At 33.0% G+C, this 19,069-nt stretch overlaps 1 protein-coding gene across 13 annotated transcripts in view; it reads right to left on the reverse strand.

The window, feature by feature from the left end:
* The window catches only part of LOC129002646 (disintegrin and metalloproteinase domain-containing protein 11), a 718,527-nt gene that overhangs the window by 303,587 nt on the left and 395,871 nt on the right, over positions 1-19,069 (reverse strand). For 12 of the 13 annotated variants that reach the window (XM_054430611.1, XM_054430608.1, XM_054430610.1 and 9 more), the window contains exon 2: positions 2,725-2,775. The exons of the other annotated variant lie outside the window; for it this stretch is intronic. In XM_054430611.1, the coding sequence (XP_054286586.1) occupies positions 2,725-2,775 (51 nt within the window). The remainder of the gene's footprint in view (positions 1-2,724; positions 2,776-19,069) is intronic. 13 annotated transcript variants of the gene reach the window in all.

Genomic DNA, 19,069 nt, shown 5'->3' on the forward strand with positions numbered 1-19,069 from the left:
ACGTTTCCGTACATAATAGTTTTTGCTTTTATTTTTCAACACCAAAGTATATAAAGAATCTGCGGTTCATTAAAAGCGCGTGAGGGTTCAGTTGCCAATGTCTGGTTAAACTATCTATGAATTAATTCTCAAAATAAGTAGTACATTATTTGTTATTAATATATATTAATGATATATTTTGACTGTATTTTGAACTGTGAACGAATTCAAATCGTCAAAATCTTTGATTTGCGTCATATGCCCGTAACCGCCTATTTTTGTGTTTTTAACATAAAACAGATATGTATTATGTTTTATGTTCCCTTTTAAATAAAAAAAAAAAATAATATAAAGCAACACCAATTATAGTTACAAGTATAGCTCGTATTATTCCCTATTGACAAGAATCATCTATATGGGAAATTTAATGGAGTGTCCATTCCCAAAAACTTATTACGTTATAGTTCAAGGATATTTTTACTAGAGAGTAAGACGAGTTATAATGTTCTTTGTTTCTAGCGAAATACAATTTCTAAATTAATGGGAAACTAAACTTTGTAAACATAATCTAATTTAATAGCCTATACTAAACTACCAAAATGAAATTAAAGCACCAATACCTCCAATTTATCTCTGATATCTTACAAGTTTAATTTCGAATTTCATCCTCTTTAAAAGTTGGTTAGAAGGTTAAGTTACTTACAAGAATTTAATCAGTTTCAACTTGAGTGTAATTATGTTAGTGTAAAGTTCTCTTCAGACATTAATTTTACTCGAAGTCCCGGCGAGGAATTAGTTGGCTGCCCTGTATTATATTTCCTCGGTGGTAATAAGGCTTCGCCCACAATTTCCAATCAAGGGTCGGGTTTTAATTGCTTATCGAAGCTAAATGTTTGTTCTTTGGTTTAATCCAGTTTTAAGTTTGTTCTAAAATAATTTGAATGCAAAACTGAATAATAAAATTATATTTGCTTCTAGATCTTGCTCTAATCTTTGAACGTATTGATGGCCAAAGTAAGGGGTTTATTTAAATAAATAAAGATTATAAAATGTCGATATATTTAATAGTAGTTGTATAGATATTTTAATTATATTTTTAGAAACGTTTATTCTTTATTTTAAAGTCTAAAAACATTCAAACGAATCCCTTTTTGAGATATAAGTGGTAGCTATTTGATTGAAGGTAAATCAATAACTAAACGTACCATAAAAAGTAGATACAACCTAAAAATATGTAAAATAACATTTTAAGCTATTCTTATCTTTAGCTCATTTTAATGTTGTTCCACAACTAAAGAGAATGTTATGTTCTGAAGATACTAAAGTTAAAATTTCTATCAATAGGTCGTGCTTCAAGTTTTATTTTACTATGCCAAAGTATATGCATAATTTGCTGTACCCTATCGTTTTGACGAAAACACCCCTCTACTTACATAGGAAGAGAATGTGCAAACAAACAAAACCAGTGTCTGTTAGTAGTGTTAATAAATGTTTAACTACCATCTGTTTCAATAAAACACCACTGTATTATATGTGCTCCTTACGGTATATTTTTACCTGGAACGAAGAAAACAGACTATCAAAAAGTTGTTTATTAACTGGAGTGGCACAAATGAAACTTCCCTTCTTCAAGAACGGAGCAGGTGTGTCCAAAGAAAACTAAATCATCTTTTATTTTATTTGTTGACCCAACAACTAAAGTTTTGGACAACAGTTTGATCTTACGTCTCTCTCCTGATGTTTGGCGTCTTTAGTCTTATTTACGCTTTTCTTTCCTCTTAGTCAGCTTTAATTTTATAACTTACGAGTATTTTGATAAAAGTGTTTCAATATTAGACTACTACTGTGGTTTTGTACGGTTGACATTAAACTGTAAAAACTGCATAAATATAAATATATACATTTGTGTAGTCTTTTATTTAATAAAAAGCACAAATCCAAAGGTAATGAAACACGTTAATAACGTTATTCAATCTAAGATGTCGCATTCTAGTTAATATGCCAATATTTACCCGTAATAAAATTGTCTTGTTTTAGTAGGTACAATTTATATTTAGTTAATTGGAGATCATTGCGTCATATGGTAATATACAGAACATTTACTAATTGGTCAGGAAAATATATTTCCAGCCTAGTTACGTTTAAGAAGTAGAATTTAAAAAAAGACAACATAGCTTCCTCGCTTGGTTTGTTGCTGAGCAGAGGTAAATAAACAACACACTAATAATAATCGGCATGCACTAACCAAATGTAATTAAAAAATATTAAACATTCTTAAAACACAAAAAAATACTAAATCTAAAGAAGTATTTCTATATAGAATGGGAGATTTTCAAACCATAATTGTGTATATTTTAAAATCAGATTTAACGCGAAGTATCTAGATTGATAGCATGTCTTAAGTGAAGGAAAGTGTGGAAGTTTTCGAGCGGAAGTTTTAGGCTCAGTGTTTTAACTAATAAACCACTCGCATTCATAATTAAGTTAGAAAACAAATTAACACTGTAAGTTTGTGCTTGGCTCTACCAGTTCTTGTAAGGCAGAACCAAGGTATTTAAACATAGAACCTTTTAAATTGTATAGCCATTTTAGAATTTCTTTGTGATGGTGTTGTAAAAATAAAATTCAGCACTGTCTTATAGAAGATTATTTACGTGTAAAATAATCCAATTTCTGTATGTTTTTATTGTTTTACCATAAATTCAACGGACACCAGTGGTTAGATCATCTTAATACTTGACTTACCAACAGGACTTTCTTCGTTCCAAAACGAGTCATCAAGAGTGTAATCTGCTTCTGAAAAAAATATAATTATTATTCAATGTATAATTTTACCTGATAGCTTTGTATTGGCGTAAGTTGTTTTTATTGTCAAGCCACATAAATTTACAGAAGTAAGTATTTAAATCGTGCATTTATCCTAATTCCTAGTACTAATAAGGATAAATGTTTTGCTTTACTAGCTTTAAATTCACTTTAGGTTGTATTTTGCTTGAAATATCAGCTCTTAAAACTTATTTTAATCTAAAACCACCAAAATATGATGTTTTGGCAAAACTAATAAATGTCTAGATATTAAAATTATTAAAACTGTATGACTCAGATTAGGGTGTTCTGTCAGTAAATAGACAACCATGGAAAAGGATTTATTACTAAAATGTACACCTTATCGTACAAAAAACAATTATATATATAAAACTATTAAAGTATTTATAACACATCTTATAGGAATAAAGGTAAGAAAATAAATAAGTTTTTGAAATAAAAGATTGTTAAGACAAATAAAAGAATAAATAATTTGTTTGCATAAAAATTGCGGCTTTTTTGTATGAATTAAATAAAAAACCAATTTCTACTTCTATAAATAAAGTCAATAGCATTTATACTTTGCATTTTAATGTTCTTATTTCACGAAAAAAATATCCTATTCGGGTTCAGAAAAAATTAACTATATAGCAAAAAATAGGTTTTTAGCTCTACTTACAGGCCAATCGCACGCTTAGAGCTTTGTTCCCATTGCAAATGGCCTGATGAATAATAAAACAATTACAAAAATAAGCTACAAATACAAACTATACGAATTAGGATTATATATCTTACTAAACTGAATCCAAAAGATGCTTAGTAGTGCTAAAATCTATTCAAAATACACGATACAATCCTATATGGACGTGATAGTCCTGTGGGATAAATCTGGACGTCTGTACAAATTATGAGTCTCATCTCCCGCCAAATTTATCGCTCGATTCGGAGTTTCCCGCTTGCCACCTGCTACACTAGGCTTGTGCTGATCGCCGTCGTATGCAAACTGCTAGCAGGATAAACAGACTTACATAGAGTCACCACACCTTAGCGTTCAACATTAGATAGTTAAGTGGACAAAAACGCTTCAAATTATAGTACAAAGTATTTATGAAAGTTTTTTTATCATTTAATAAAATTGTATAGTAATATTGTTCTAGATTGTAATTTGAAAATTCATCTCTTATTAATTAATAATATTGACAACTCTTTAGATTTTACCATTGACTTTATATCTCTACATTTTACTTAACGCTAAGTTGATAATGTATTTTGTGAAACGCAATATTTTCTCAAGAATAATAATTTTACTGAGTTTTATAAATTATCTTGATTCGTCTTTGAGAATATTTGAGGTTTATTTCTAAAATTGTATTTATTGTTTAGTATGCGAACAAATTATTGAATTATTAAAACTATTAGAATGGTTTACGTATTTAAGAAATGAATGGTATTTTCTTAAAATGTAAACACATAAATGGCAATTAGATACCACACGTTAAGATCATATGACAGATCGTATTTACATATGATCATATGATCGAATTTACAGTGATGAGGTTTAGTGCTGACCAATAACAGCAGTATCAATACAGCAATAGTCAATACTATTGGATACTGAAGTACCAATGGTATCATTGTACCAATAGTCAAAGATGCTGTGTAGTCAAATGATTTAAATAGGTACTGCGAAAACAACATCCCATTAACCGTACCACCCTGTAATCTTTTGGCAAACTAAAAAAGAAAATTATTATTTTGTATTCAATACAACCAGAATTTGGATTTCAGTTTGAAGTCAAATTTTAAATATAATGTCTCTTGAAGCTAAAAACAAGTGTTGTACCATTCATTCCTACTACATATTGAAATATAAATATGCATATACAAGAACATTCATAACATCGCCATAGGAATATTTACGTCTTTCACTCCATGTTTCATTTCATTTCATTTCATTTATTTATTTCAACGGTAAACACCATTTATACAATAATAATAATACATTATGATACAGGCAATAAATCAGTCTTATGAGTAACAATAATAACAAGCAGAATAGGACTAGAAATTGATAACAAAAAGGATATAACAAACAAGAAATCACAATGTGTCACAAGAAAGGAGATTAAGAATAGAGAGGCAGTGTAAAACAGAGATGGTAAAAAAATGGGAAATAACAGCCAACAATAAATAGAAAACAACAACAATAATGAATAACAGTGAATAAAAATATGAAACATCAATAACCAGCCTAAACAGATAATAAACAGTAAGAAATGTAAAGTAACAATAGCAGAAACAGGACACTTGTTTAATCTTGCACTTTTTGTGGCCCATTAGTGGCACCACCAAGGTAAATTCACTTTCACATAATCTGGCTCAGCACAGAGCCGACCCGACTTCTGAAGGAGGCAGTTGATCCAGAGAAGAAGTCGATGTGTGTAGCAATTTGACTCCCTAGTCGATGCAATCTGGACAGACCGCTGAGGTAGGCGAAAAGTGTCGGCTGGGAGCGACGCTGGAAGGAGGTTCTGGAACGTGTCCCTCTAGGTACAGCAAGGTCAATATTTGACAATAGATCGGGGCAGTCGATAAGGGAGTTGATGAGATTGAATAAGAAGACTGCATCAAGGATCATACGTCTGATGTGTAGTGGTTGAATCTCTAGCTGTGCCTCAAGCTCCCGGATTGGTGTGTCCCAATATCTGAAGCCAAGCCTGGGTCCAAGCATCCTTATGAAGCGATCTTGTGTTCTTGAGAGCATTTGGATGTGTCCAACTTGATAAGGAGACCATATTACAGATCCATATTCTAAGATGGGGCGAACCAGGGATTTGTATAGGATCACTTGTGTATATGACGACCTGAAGTTTCTTGTGGATCTGTATATAAACCCCGAGAGCGAACTAGCCTTGGCCGTTATATGAGCTATATGCTGAAATGGGCTGAGATTTGGCATCATGATAATGCCCAAATCTTTCACTTTGTCAACTCTTGGAAGTGTGATACGATTTAAGCAGTAGTCGAAATTAAGTACCCTGGTCCCACGCTTGAACGACATAACTTGACACTTTGCTGTATTCAGGTGCATGCCGTTTCTCAGGCACCAGTCACCAATGTTATTTAGGGAGCATTGAAGAATATCTTGGTCCAGCTCAGATCTAACCTCCTTATAGATCTTTAAGTCGTCAGCAAACAAGAGGAAATTGCATTGAATAATCTTTCCAATATCGTTAACGAATAGATTGAAGAGAATCGGAGCCAAATGGGAACCCTGAGGGACTCCAGACAGAACGGGAAAAGGCAGAGATATGGCGCCATCACATTTAACCATTAGCTGACGATCAGTGAGGTAACTTTCCAGCAGTCTCAGCAGGGTCCCACCGACTCCATAACCAGCGAGCTTGGCGATAAGAAGACGGTGGTTAACTTTGTCGAATGCTTTTGAGAAGTCTAGGTAGGCACAATCAACTTGATTCGATGCGGTGAAGGCAGCCATAGTAAACTCCTGGAAAACTAGGAGGTTGGTGACTGTAGAACGTCCATGGAGAAAACCATGCTGCTCATTGATCATGTATTTCTTCAGATGGAAGTAGAGGAAGTCGAGTAGAACGCTCTCAAAAACCTTTGCCAGTGTAGATAATATGACTATAGGTCTGTAGTTTTTTACATTAGAGCTGTCTCCCGACTTAAAGATGGGGACCACGAAGCCTTTTTTAAGAGAATCAGGGAAGATTCCCTTTCTAATCAAGTTGTTGAAGTAGAGTGCCAGGTGGGGTGCAAGTACGGGTGCGCAGTATTTTAGTACTAGAGGCGGTATGTTGTCAGGTCCAGCACTTTTGTTGGGGTCGAGGGTCAACAGCTTCTGAAGAACTTCATGCACAGTTAATGTACAGTTAGATATACCACTGCTCCATCCGAAGTCAAAGGCAGGAATAGGCAAGATATCATTGCTGAAGACAGAAGAGAAGTATTTGGCAAAGGCTTCACACTTATCCGAGGGGTCTACAGCGATCGACGTATCAAGAGTTAAGGTTGGAGGAATAGCAGGGCTGGATTTTAGGTTCTTTATGTGCGACCAGAAGGATTTGATGTTAGTTGGTATACTCTCTTCAACTTTTCTCAAGTATCTGCCTTGGCATGCTATAGCGAGGTCCTTGCATTTCACTCTGAGTGATCTGAAACGCATAAGATCGGAGTAACGGTTAGATTTTTTGTAAGATTTATGGGCTAATTTCTTAGCAATGATAAGTTTAATCAGCTCAGTAGAAAACCATTTAGGAAAGGTTGTGCTTTTGATTTTTTTTATAGGAGTAAACTGTTTAACAAGCTGTTCCAGAAATACAGAGAAATTGTTGAATGAAACATTAGGGTCAAGTTGATCAATATTCATAGGATAAGTTAGGTTTTGAATTGAGGTGAAGACTTCGTCCAGAGCACAGTTGCGAAAGTCTAATACATATTTTGTAGGCTGTTGAGAGTAAGAGTTTTGCACTGTGATTGAGACAGAAAGTGCAGGATGATGAGCATCCTCATCAAGAAGAGTGTCTACAGCCCGAGTTGCTTTGGAGTCCTCAATGGAAGAGAAAACCAGGTCAAGACACACCCCACGGAGATTACGGACTGAGTTGATTTGTCTAAGCCCATAAGCCGAAGCAAGGTCTTTCATATATCGTGGAGAGATTGCTGTAGGGTTGTCGTCATCACTTAACCAATCAGTATCTGGAAGATTGAAGTCACCGAGCAACAGTATGTTGTCCCAGGTGTTAATAGTTGACATCACTTCATCAAATGAGTTAAGGAAATTTAAGTAAGCACGAGAAGGTTGGTTTGGAGGAATGTAGACACAGCAAAGGACAAGTGTAGAGCCGGAAAGATTAATAGAGGCAAGAACACATTCAGTCGAGCATGTAGTTGGGGTTAATATATTGCTCGGAATATCATTGCGTATCGCAATAAGAGAACCACCTCCACTGACTTTAGTACTAGTGTTCATGGAGCGGTCGCATCTGTATACATTGAAGCCAGTTAGCCCTAGTTCACTGTCATTGATGTCCGAAGTGAGATTTGTTTCCACTAAGGCTATATAGTCGTAGTTTGATGTAGCCAATGATCTGGATAAATCAGGAAGTTTGCTTCTTAATCCATTAACGTTTTGGAAGTAGCCGTTGAGTTTCTTGTGTTTACCGTTGGGGGAGATTACACGTTTTTTGAACTATCCACAATTTGGGGGATACTGTTTTTGTAGACTATCTTCAAGTCCTTTTCTCCATTAGCTAGCCGGGATTCGAGTTCGGACTTCAGTGTCTTGAAATATTCCATTTCACGCGGTGTTCTGTCTCTAGAAATCTTGATGGATGAAAAAACAGGGTCCATCTGGGCTGCAGTCTCAGGAGAAAAGAGTCTCAGAAAGTTTCGCGCATCAGATTCACTTTTCATTATGATTTTAAGTGGCCTAGGTTTGTCTGTATGTTGTATGTTTAATATAAACTGTTTCGCTCTAAGTCTGTTCTGTCAGAACTTGTCACTTGTACCACAGTAAGTGTGCATTTCTCCACTGCGAAACTGAAAAATATAAAGCGAAGCTTGGAGAAATGTTTCTATGAAAACCAATCGCACACTCAAAAGAACCAATTCACACGATGATTGGATTTAGGTTTGACGTCACTATTGGACGGGTTAGCATAAAAGCTGAATCGGCTTTTGCGTTTTCAGGGAAGAAATCCGCGTGAAGAAGATGAAAGGAGAAGTTTTACAGCAATACCTAGCCAAGACGCTTGGGGAATGTTTCTTTTATATTTCTTTAAACGGTTTAAAATCTAGGTGGTACTGTGTACAATGGTTATGGCTATAAATTGAAAGTTACTGAAACTCAATATTTATTAAATCACAGGATAGCTTTTTGCAGGATAAATTTGTAATTTAATAACTCTTTAAAAATAAGTAGTTTATAAACTGTTCATGTTTATATTGTGAAAGTCACAATAACTCACAAAAATTTGAAAAATAAAATAAAGCGACATTGAAAAATATTTTTATACTAGCATGGTGGATGAAAAAATAAAATATGTATGCGTTTTCTATTCTATTTGCAAACAAAATAGGCAAATGTTACTATTAGCAAATATGAATGTGATCACTAAAGGCGTGTATCCTACTAAATAAGTTTACGCTATGGTTCATGTTGTATACAGGGTGACAAAAAAGTCTGGAAACGGCTTGATATATTTTTAACTAAATTCGTTAGAAAACTCAAACATTTAACATCAACTTATATGTATGAAAACTACTTTTTGCAAGGATTACGATTTTTTTACATCACCAGGAGACGGCCCATGAGGAGTAGGTACGTAACCTTTAATGTAATCATAGGTTAATATGGACATCATTTTAAAGGTCTGGTCAAGTGGAGTTCATTGCCGGAAACCGCGTCAAAAAAGGTTCATTCGTTACAAAATGGTGGCAGTCCAAAGTTCTTGCGGAATATACCTGCACAGGCCTTAGTATTGGTAAATACTCATAGTCAACATTAGCCAGGAAATCTGAAACTCGGTTAAATTAGTTTTGAAGATTGAATTAACTTAGTATATGAGCTAGTTGACTTTAAAACACAATTTCAGCTCTCAAGCTGATGTTTAATACGAGTATTTACCAATACTAAGGCCTGTGCAGGTATATTCCACAAGAACTTTGAACAACCGCCATTTTGTAACGGATGAACCTTTTGAGACGCGGTTGAATTGAACATTGAACATTGAAATAAATAAATAATAAGAAAAAAATTGTTGAAAAAAAATATGTCGAGCTTTTAAACTAATTTAGGCAAAATGTTCTTCCTTTCTAACTAAATGTTTGTAACATTTAGAATTTATATGTTTACTTTAAGACACTAGGATTTAAAAAATATTACCTTGTAAGGCGTTAATGCTAAGGTAAATTTCATAAAATAGATTTTTTTAAAGTAACCTTATATTCACGTTACACTGTCTATATATATTGTTAACACCCGAAAAAAAACTAAAACTGGTTTGGTCATTCTATATGTAAATTACAATAATCGAATAAAGAACCAATCATAGCTGATATGCTGAGTACTAAATGCAATAAATTATTTATTATTTAAGCTAAAAACTTTAATTTCTATAATAAAATAAACTATTTGATCAGTGTGTATTCAACAAGATTTATGATTTATGTACTTAAACATATCATTATAATGATGATGAGAACAATAATTGACCTTTCAATAGTAGTTTCGACACCGTATCCTACAGCCATTACATAATATCCGCTTACTGTCTGGGAGCATGTATGTCAGTGTTGTGTAATGCATGTCTATTGACAGCTATGTAAATACCTTATTGTAATAGGATATTCCATCCTGCCCTTCTATGTCAAAGGCATGTAGTATGAAATTACCTGTTAAGTTGCTAAAGAGTACTTATAGTCTAACTTAACAAGGTATTAAGCATTGTGTGGTTTTTTATGGTGTGTTATTATTTTACATACAACTGTTTTTAATCAAGCTTACTTAAAAGAATTGTTGTTTTACTTTGCAGCACGAGTAACGGACCGATTAGATTCAAGGATTGAGAAAAAAGAAAAAAAAATGTAATACTTCGAACGTCATTTGATCAGTTGTTAAGGCCAAAATAATTGATTAAACAATATGAGTGTAAGGAACAATAAGTCGACACTTCACTATCAGTGGATATGAGAGGTATAAATGAAAACATAACCTGTCTTGGAAGTTATGAGTAGTGATTTTTAAGAAACGGTCGTAGGTAAAGTAGTGTACGCAACTCGCGTAATTCGCCAGACGCGATCGCTGCATTACAACTATAACAAAACATCTTGGGGCAAGTGTAGGAATATTTAGTGAAAATAATATAATGGACTAGTTTTTGCAAGCTTATGTGTTATTATTTTATGTGCAATAATTTAAAGTGAAAGACATAGCCCCCTAATTATCAAAATATGCAAGTACTTAAATTATTAATTTTTTAAACAAAATATTAACAAAATAATTTAAATTTAAACTTAAACTGAATAATCCACTTGCTAGGGGGGTTCTTGTGTGCATTTTATGTATAGAAAAACACCCTAAGGGATCATGTAGGTACTATGTGGGTTATCATTTTTCACCTGGGTGCCAGCTTGGCAGAGTGGGCATAACCTCAGAATCCGCCCTTTTAAAAATGGCGGCGGCATTTATTACATGAAACTCATCGGTAGCTTATATCTCGAAAACGGTAATATATAGCCAGTTACTTTTACTGCAATAAATGTTGCTTATACAATAAGGAACAACTTTTGTATTTACGAAAATGCCCTAAATATAACTATTTAGGAGTAGTTGAGCAATTTATGTAAATTTAACCTATACATTTTTACTCTGTTTGACGAACAAAATTCTAATATCTAAAAAAAAACTGTTTTTTGAATTTGGCACATAACACTAATTGCTCTTTACATCTAAGGTCTAAATACCACCGCCGCAGCAAACCTGCAGAATCAGCAAACATTTACCTGGCTGTATTTCTACTAAAATATTAAAATTGACAGATTGATTTCCTATTTAAATGACATTGATTTTTAATGAGTACTTAAGTTTGCTGCTTCAGGGAAGGAATTGACGTGTTTTTTATATATTTTATTGAAACGTTGATAGCTTAGTATGAATGAAAAAAAAGTTGAAATTTGACTAAAATATATCCATAAACAAGCAAACTAAAACAGTTTATTTATTCTCTATAAGAATAACATGGGAATTTTAAATTTACTAATTTTTTAAATTATCTCCGCAACTTTTGGACATACATTGCTTCAACATACAAAATTATTTCTTTTATGAGCTCTACAAAATGGTTTGGTTAATTCTAAAATTTCGTGTTTTTAGGGTCGAAAATCGGAAAAATCCATTTTTACTCCATAAAACTCCCCATAAACCCCCGTTCCCATAGTCCGATCGTGCTGGTTTAATAGTCCGAACTCGTCTGAAAACGTAGGTTTACATGTTTGTGATAAATTTAATTAAAATTGGATCATTTTTGCTCGACTTATCAAATTAAGTCGTAGTTTTGTCTTCGGATACAGATGTCGTAGTGTTGGCTTTACACTTTATGAATGGATTTTCTTCGGAAGGTTTGCAGGAATTGTGGATGCGACTTGGTTCAGTCAGAACTTCATGATATAGCACATGATATAGTTCACATTATAGCAAACAGGCTTGGAAGTAACCTTTGCTCAGTTCTCCCAGCAATCCATATTTTAACGGGCTGTGACTTTGCCAGCAAATTTGGAACAAAGCGTGCTACCCTAAAATGTAATCCAAGTACTTTGCTAATGGACTTTGGAAAAGATGGGGAGGAAGAGATAGAATAAAGTTTGAAAAACACAGTGAAGTATCTAGTTCACATTTAAAAAAAGGAAACTCAGTGTGAAACTATGAATGATCTAAGACACTGGATATACGTACACTGTCACTGTACAACGAATACTCTTAAAGAACTGCATGCTTTGCTCGATAAGAAATTCTGCCTAGTAGAGATCTTACGTGCTTTTTATTGTACATACATCCAAATCCATTGCTTGGAAGAACACGTTTTTCAACTCGATCCTTTGAGTTTTGGATACAGTGATGGTGGTTACTCTTTGCCGCAATGCACACAAGTATATTGTGAACGGTTTAATTTTTCTGATGACTATAAAAGGGAACAGATCTAATTCCTCTTAACCCAAAAGGCTTATAATTTAGATCCAATAACTGCGCTCAAATGTTATGATCCACGAAACTAGTTCAATATCAATACAATCAGTCCAAAGCAGCCTACCACCAAGGACAATGTCAAGGTACTGGTTGTGTTAACAAGACGTCAATGCTTGGCCGATGCACCAACTTTGCCGCCGGTCCCGTTCCCGCTCCATCGCCGTTTTAATAATAAATTTTATGAATTATAATAATAGTTTCTACTACATCCATAGATTTATTATTATTTGTAATAATAAAAATTCATTATATAGAAAGGTTTATATTTATTTTTATAGTTGTGTGCGTCATGTAATAACAAAAAATTGATTAAAAAATATTTTATATTATTTTAATAACATATATATCTGCCAGAAGCTTCTCGAATGCTTTTTGCAGTTTTTTACCTTAAATGCGAAGAAAAATTAGTGCTATGTGCCAATTACAAAATAACAGCTTTTTTATAATTATTAGATTTTTTTGGCAACAGAGATAAAATGTATAGGTTAAATATAAAAATTAAATAAATATGACAATTCTAATATTTTAGTAGAAATGCAGCCAGGTAAATGTTCGCTTAGTCTGCAGGTTTGCTTCGGTGGGGGTATTTTGACCTTAAATGTAAAGAGCAATAAGTTCTATGTGCAAAATTAAAAATGAACATTATTTTAAAGATAATAGAATTTTTTTCCAAACAGAGTAAAAATGTATAGGTTAAATTAGCATAAATTGCCAAACTACTCCTAAATAGTTATATTAAGGGCATTTTTGTAAATACAAAATTTGTTCCTTATTGTGTAAGCAGCATTTATTGTAATAAAAGTAACTCGCTATATATTACCATTTTCGAGATATAAGCTCCCAATGAGTTTCATGTAATAAATGCCGCCGCCATTTTTAAAATGACGGATTCTGAGGTTATGCCCACTCTGCCAAGCTGGCACCCAGGTGAAAAATGATAACCCACATAGTACCTACATGATCCCTTAGGGTGTTTTTCTATACATAAAATGCACACAGGAACCCCCCTAGCAAGTGGATTAGAATAGAATATTTTTTATTTTTCGAACTTTACACAACAATTTACATCAACATATTCGGTGGCAAAAATTTATTACCGTATTTATCCAGTTTTAGGATCTTAAATATAACATATTTTTTCTATTTAAGGTCCTAAAACTAGATATTATGTTGTTTTGAATCTATCTAAAAATAAATAACAAATTGGTATACTTTTATAACCATCCGAGTACGTGAGCTTACAGTGTTACAATGCGTTCAGTAAACATATTAAATAAACTTAAGGGCCTTAGTAGTTTAGAAATTTAGAAATTTAGAAATAAAGAAATTCCTACCTAACGTTCTCAAACTTTATCAGTGAGTTTTTCTAATTGTTCACACACTTATAAATAGTTACAATGTAAATATTGTATAAATAGCCGAACATAATAACTAACCACAATTAATGGTTTGGACAGCAGGTATACACATCCCTGATATTTCCTGTTGCCGATCGTGTTCCTAAGCTCAATTACCAAGCACACCGCCACAAAGTGGGTGTTATGTAATTTAACCGAAATATATCAATCAGATAAAAACTGCAGCGAATTTTACGGCTCCAGGCTTGAAGTGTTATGGCTTAATTTTTCAAAAGCTACGAATGGTCGTCCACTATGGAAATGTGCCGTTGAACATTAACGAGCGATGCCGGCAGTTCCTTTAATCAAAGTTTCGATTGGGCCATTCTGTGCAACTACGTCCAATCAGCTCTCCTAAATGGGTTTTCACTCTTGTTTATTTACACTAACTATATTTTGGTCCATTGTAGGCGATTTTTCCTGTACAGAAAATAAAATAACAAATGTGACGGAAAATTCTGACAACGAGTGATTTGGAAATATATTTCAGAGGACGTGTTATACTCAGTTGCGATTTTTTTTATGAAACCAGATATTTTCTCTATGATTTACCTTGGTACCGTGGACACAGGTTGTGCGAGGAGAATTTAAAAGTAGTTAAATAAATGTGGTATGGTAAACATTTACTTGATTGAACAAGTTTTACGTTAGATGAGATTTAAACACCAATCATATGAATGACACACCAATATTTATAATTAAAACAAATTTAAAATGTACATCAATTAATTCAACCTTAAGTGGATAAATTGTCATTCAAATTTCACTGTAATACTTATACTATTTTGGATAAACATGAAATGCTGGAAGTAAATATCAAAACATGCAGATACTCATTAATTGATATATTTACTTGTCATTTATATGATTTTAAATTTAAAGATCTTAAAGCATTTGTTGTGCATATGGGCTTAAACGAATTTTAAGTCAACGTTTTTTTTTGCCGCTATGGACATGAATACAAAAGTGCCCCACGAACCTTGGTATTTATCTGATGTTGGTATGAAATCTTCTAATGATAAAGTAAATATAAAGAAGGTGAATACACTTTATAATATAATAGTATTTCAATTTAGACAATACAATCTGATGACATAGTCATTAGTGGCTTTGAAAATATTACAAATAAAATGACTAGGTTCAAAGCTTGCACAAATACTAAAAAGCTTTAAAGATACCAAAAATAATCAATCTGGTCTATGAAAACAACCTTCACTTTAGTAGTAAACCTAACCACTTATATGATTTTTACCATACAGTCGTATTCAACCCCAATCGGTTAAATTTATCAATGATACCTACACTGTTAAATGTTGCATAAGTAATTCATACCTATTTAGCAAAAACTTAAAATTATTGGGTCGAGTTAAAGGCAACGTTTCATTTTTCAAGACATTACCGAGTTAATTTACTCCGTAAACGAGATATTGCCTGTGTTACGTAATCGCGAAGGCAGTGCATTGCTGTAGAACTCCTCAAGGATTAAACTCTTAGCAAGGATTAGCGAAGGATTACGATTTAAGCAGAAACATGTCCTTTGAGACCTCCTTGGTGTTTGTATACCTTGAGTAATAAACATTCTCTGCAGTTAAGAAACTGTTTTAAATATTCTGATTGACGTAAGTATCTAAAATCTGTTTACGACTATCATAACCAAACAATCAACTTACTGTCTTGCTGATGGTGATAAAATATCCCATAAGTACATTTCGTGGTTGAGTTTCCTGGTTGTCATAACAATACGTGTGTAAGCTTTTCTTGTTCCCAACAGAAGTTTCGTGTTGCATAGAGAAAAAATGTGATGATACAATTTAATAAAATACCTCAATCCCTAAATTGTGTCACAAAGTCCATCGGTGAAAAGGTGTTTACATTCTTATCGATTGTGGGCCACTAAGCTATGCATATGCTGTGACGTCTCATATTGCCAAGGAATAAGTGGCACTACAGTAGATTAGGGTAACGACTCTGTGGATTAATCGGTAGTGCGACTGTCCGTGAGGGACGGGAAGGGAAACGTTGCCGTGGATAGGCGACTCGGTAAGGTTGCAGTAAGTTTACTAAAAGGTTCAAGGATAACTTTGTAATCTACCCAGATTCAAAAGGTTTGCAAGTTTGCAGGTTTGCTTCATGGTGCTGTTTAGTGCAATCGTATAGGAACATCGTACTGAGAAATCCGAGCTGAGGTGGAGCGTTCTCTTAAATATACTGAGCTAGCTCAAGGGGCACAACACTACTTTGCTGCATACGCACCCCACACACGCTTTTGAGTTACATTTGAACGGGTAAATTCCAAAATTTCAGAGATACCCCAAATATTTTGCCAGAAAAATGTCCCAAGCTCTTACAACTGGACCAGTATTTACTTAATTGCCACATTAATCACAAAAAATAAAATGGATGTAAAATATTTCCAGAATTCACTGTCCCTTCGTTGTTTAGCTAATCGTAATAGTGAGTTTTGTAATAAGTCTGACTATGCGGTTTTGCAGACTCGAGATCGCACCGTGATTATTAAATTGCGTCCCGAAAACACAAGGTATTATGAAAATTTTATTTTGTTAAATAAACTGTCATCGAAAACTTACGGCTTTAAAAATAAATAGTTGTTTTTAGTTCAATGAATTAAATAAATATATCAAACATGTCGTTAAATAAAAAAAATCTGCAATTCTAGATAGAATAGTTTACATTAATACTTATTCCTTTTAATAAAACAACCATAATTGTACGTAGCCTATTCCATCATTTAGTCTCCCTTTAAAACACTACGTGAAAATACATATTTAGCGAAATACCCACCTCTAAAACGCATTATATAGGTGGGGCAAATTACGTTGCTGATCCATTATTGTATCAGGAAAGAGAATGGATATAACTATGTGTACTCTCGATATTAGTGGATGATATCCGTTTCCATGGCAACAGCACAGTCGAGTCGAGGAGCAAATCTGCCATCATCCAGCATTACCCCAGCAACACTCAACCACGCCCACTTTTTAAAACAGTCAGCTTATCAATAGTTGTTTCAAAATAGTGTTTCAGTAAATATATAGTTTTTGAATTTTTTCATAATAATTATTTATATATTCTATTGGTTTTCTCATATTCGGTTTCAAAATCCTTCTTTTTTGATGTTATTATTATTAGTATTCGGCAATGAATGTTTAGCTCTTCATTAGTTTTGCTATAGACAGTTTCAGTACTGTATTTGTTTGCTATGTCATTTTCAATGTTATTACTGGACGTTTTCCCTAGCATGACCATAGTAAAAGTCTCACCCACCTTTTAAAATAGCAAGCATAGATGGAAATTTAATCACTCTAAGTAAACTGCTTGGTTTACTGAAAGTTTATGGGTATTGCCTAACTTTCTTGTATGTTTAGTAATCATTAGTAGCATTTGATTCATCTACAACGTTTGTCATCTAGAGTATTTTCCAGTACACCAGTAAACACCTGTTTGTTTTAATGGTACAATTAAGTATATTTGATATAACCCAACTATTTTCAAAAGATTGCTTGCAAATGTATGTTGATAGGTCAATCAAAATTAAAAAAAATCCTAATAACTGTTATATTAGTTAGATGGTTCATACATTTTCTGCATACATTTACACACTCGGTGAAATGAAGAAAGAACAAAACTAATTCCTTCTTTAATTTTCATAATCCAGTCCAGGTTAAATATATCCGACAGAGGTGTTTATTGATTTTAATTACATTTTAATCAAATATTTCATTTAGCATCCTTAACGTATTTACCTGTCTAATTGTGAGGGTAATATTTACCTTAAAATGGTATATTATCAATCAATAAAAGTGCCTTGGGATATTAACATTGATTTTACAGTGTAAATATTGATGTGCAAATCAACGTTCCTAATACAAAATTAAAATAAAATTCCAAAGATGTTAGTTTATTCAGTTTTTGTTACAGCAGAAAAAACATTTACAAGCAGAAAAACTATACGAGTAGCATCTCTGAGAAATATATTCGTTCACAAAACAGTTAATAAGACAGTAATCCAGTTAATATTATGTTTTTGTATGAAAAGCAAACCGATCTAACTAAACTGTACAGCGACTATAAAGGAGCAGAGAGCCATTAATTAACATTACAAGACTAAACAATGGATAATGGGATCATGAAAATGATCTTAATCGGGGATATTTATGTAGTGCCTCTAACAACAGGCTGTAATAAACTGAGTTTATTCCCATTGCTATATACATTGCAGAGTTTCCAAAAAAGAAAACGTGTTGCATTTTACAAAATATAAAACAAATTTTAGTTACATTTTACTTTCGAAGTGTGTTGTCCAAATTTAAATTGATCAGTAATAATTACTTATTTGAAATATATATTCTGAATTTTACACTGAATGTAGCTTTTAATTTATTGTAATATTTTATTGCGTCTTGTTTTAATAACTCTAGTATCGTTTATGTCATCTTAAGATATATACATGAAAACTGTTTGATCTCTATTAAAATTTAAATAAATGTTGGTTTCCATGCATCCAAAATACTGATTTGTGGTTCACTTCCAATAAATTTGTTTTCCTATATTTTAGGATACTATCGTAATAATGTTCATATCCCGTTGATCAAAATGACGTGTTTCGTACCTAGGTTGTAAAGTCAACCATGTAAGCCATTGTGTAACTTAAGCTAGTTTCGAAAATATGTAAAGGTTAAAAGAAACTTTTTGCCTGAGTGCGAACTACTGTATATTTTTTTAGCATAATGCACCTTTATTAAAGAAAATTAAGTTTCAATACGAAAGTACTTTTCATGTAATGATAACTACTAAAAAAAACTCCCAAATTTTTTATATTTTTCTACTGCAAAACAAGCAGCTGTTTGGTAAGATTCCTCATTTCGTCTAGTATAATTTTGATAGTACATTATACCATCGAAATATGGAGCAATTGACAAAAATGAAACTTAAGTTTACAACTGATTAAACAATCAATGCATACTTGCTGCACATGCATTGTTTACAAACGAAGTTTACAACTGAATTGACGACCACGGATTTTTCCTACCTATGAAGTATTTTTTACCTTAGGAATTTAGTCCTTGGGGAGAAAATAGCTACTTTGAACCTGCAATGC

Source organism: Macrosteles quadrilineatus, unplaced genomic scaffold, assembly GCF_028750875.1.
Source record: "Macrosteles quadrilineatus isolate MER2022 unplaced genomic scaffold, UCM_ALF_1.0 Scaffold_9__3_contigs__length_116548681, whole genome shotgun sequence".
NCBI lineage: Eukaryota > Metazoa > Arthropoda > Insecta > Hemiptera > Cicadellidae > Macrosteles > Macrosteles quadrilineatus.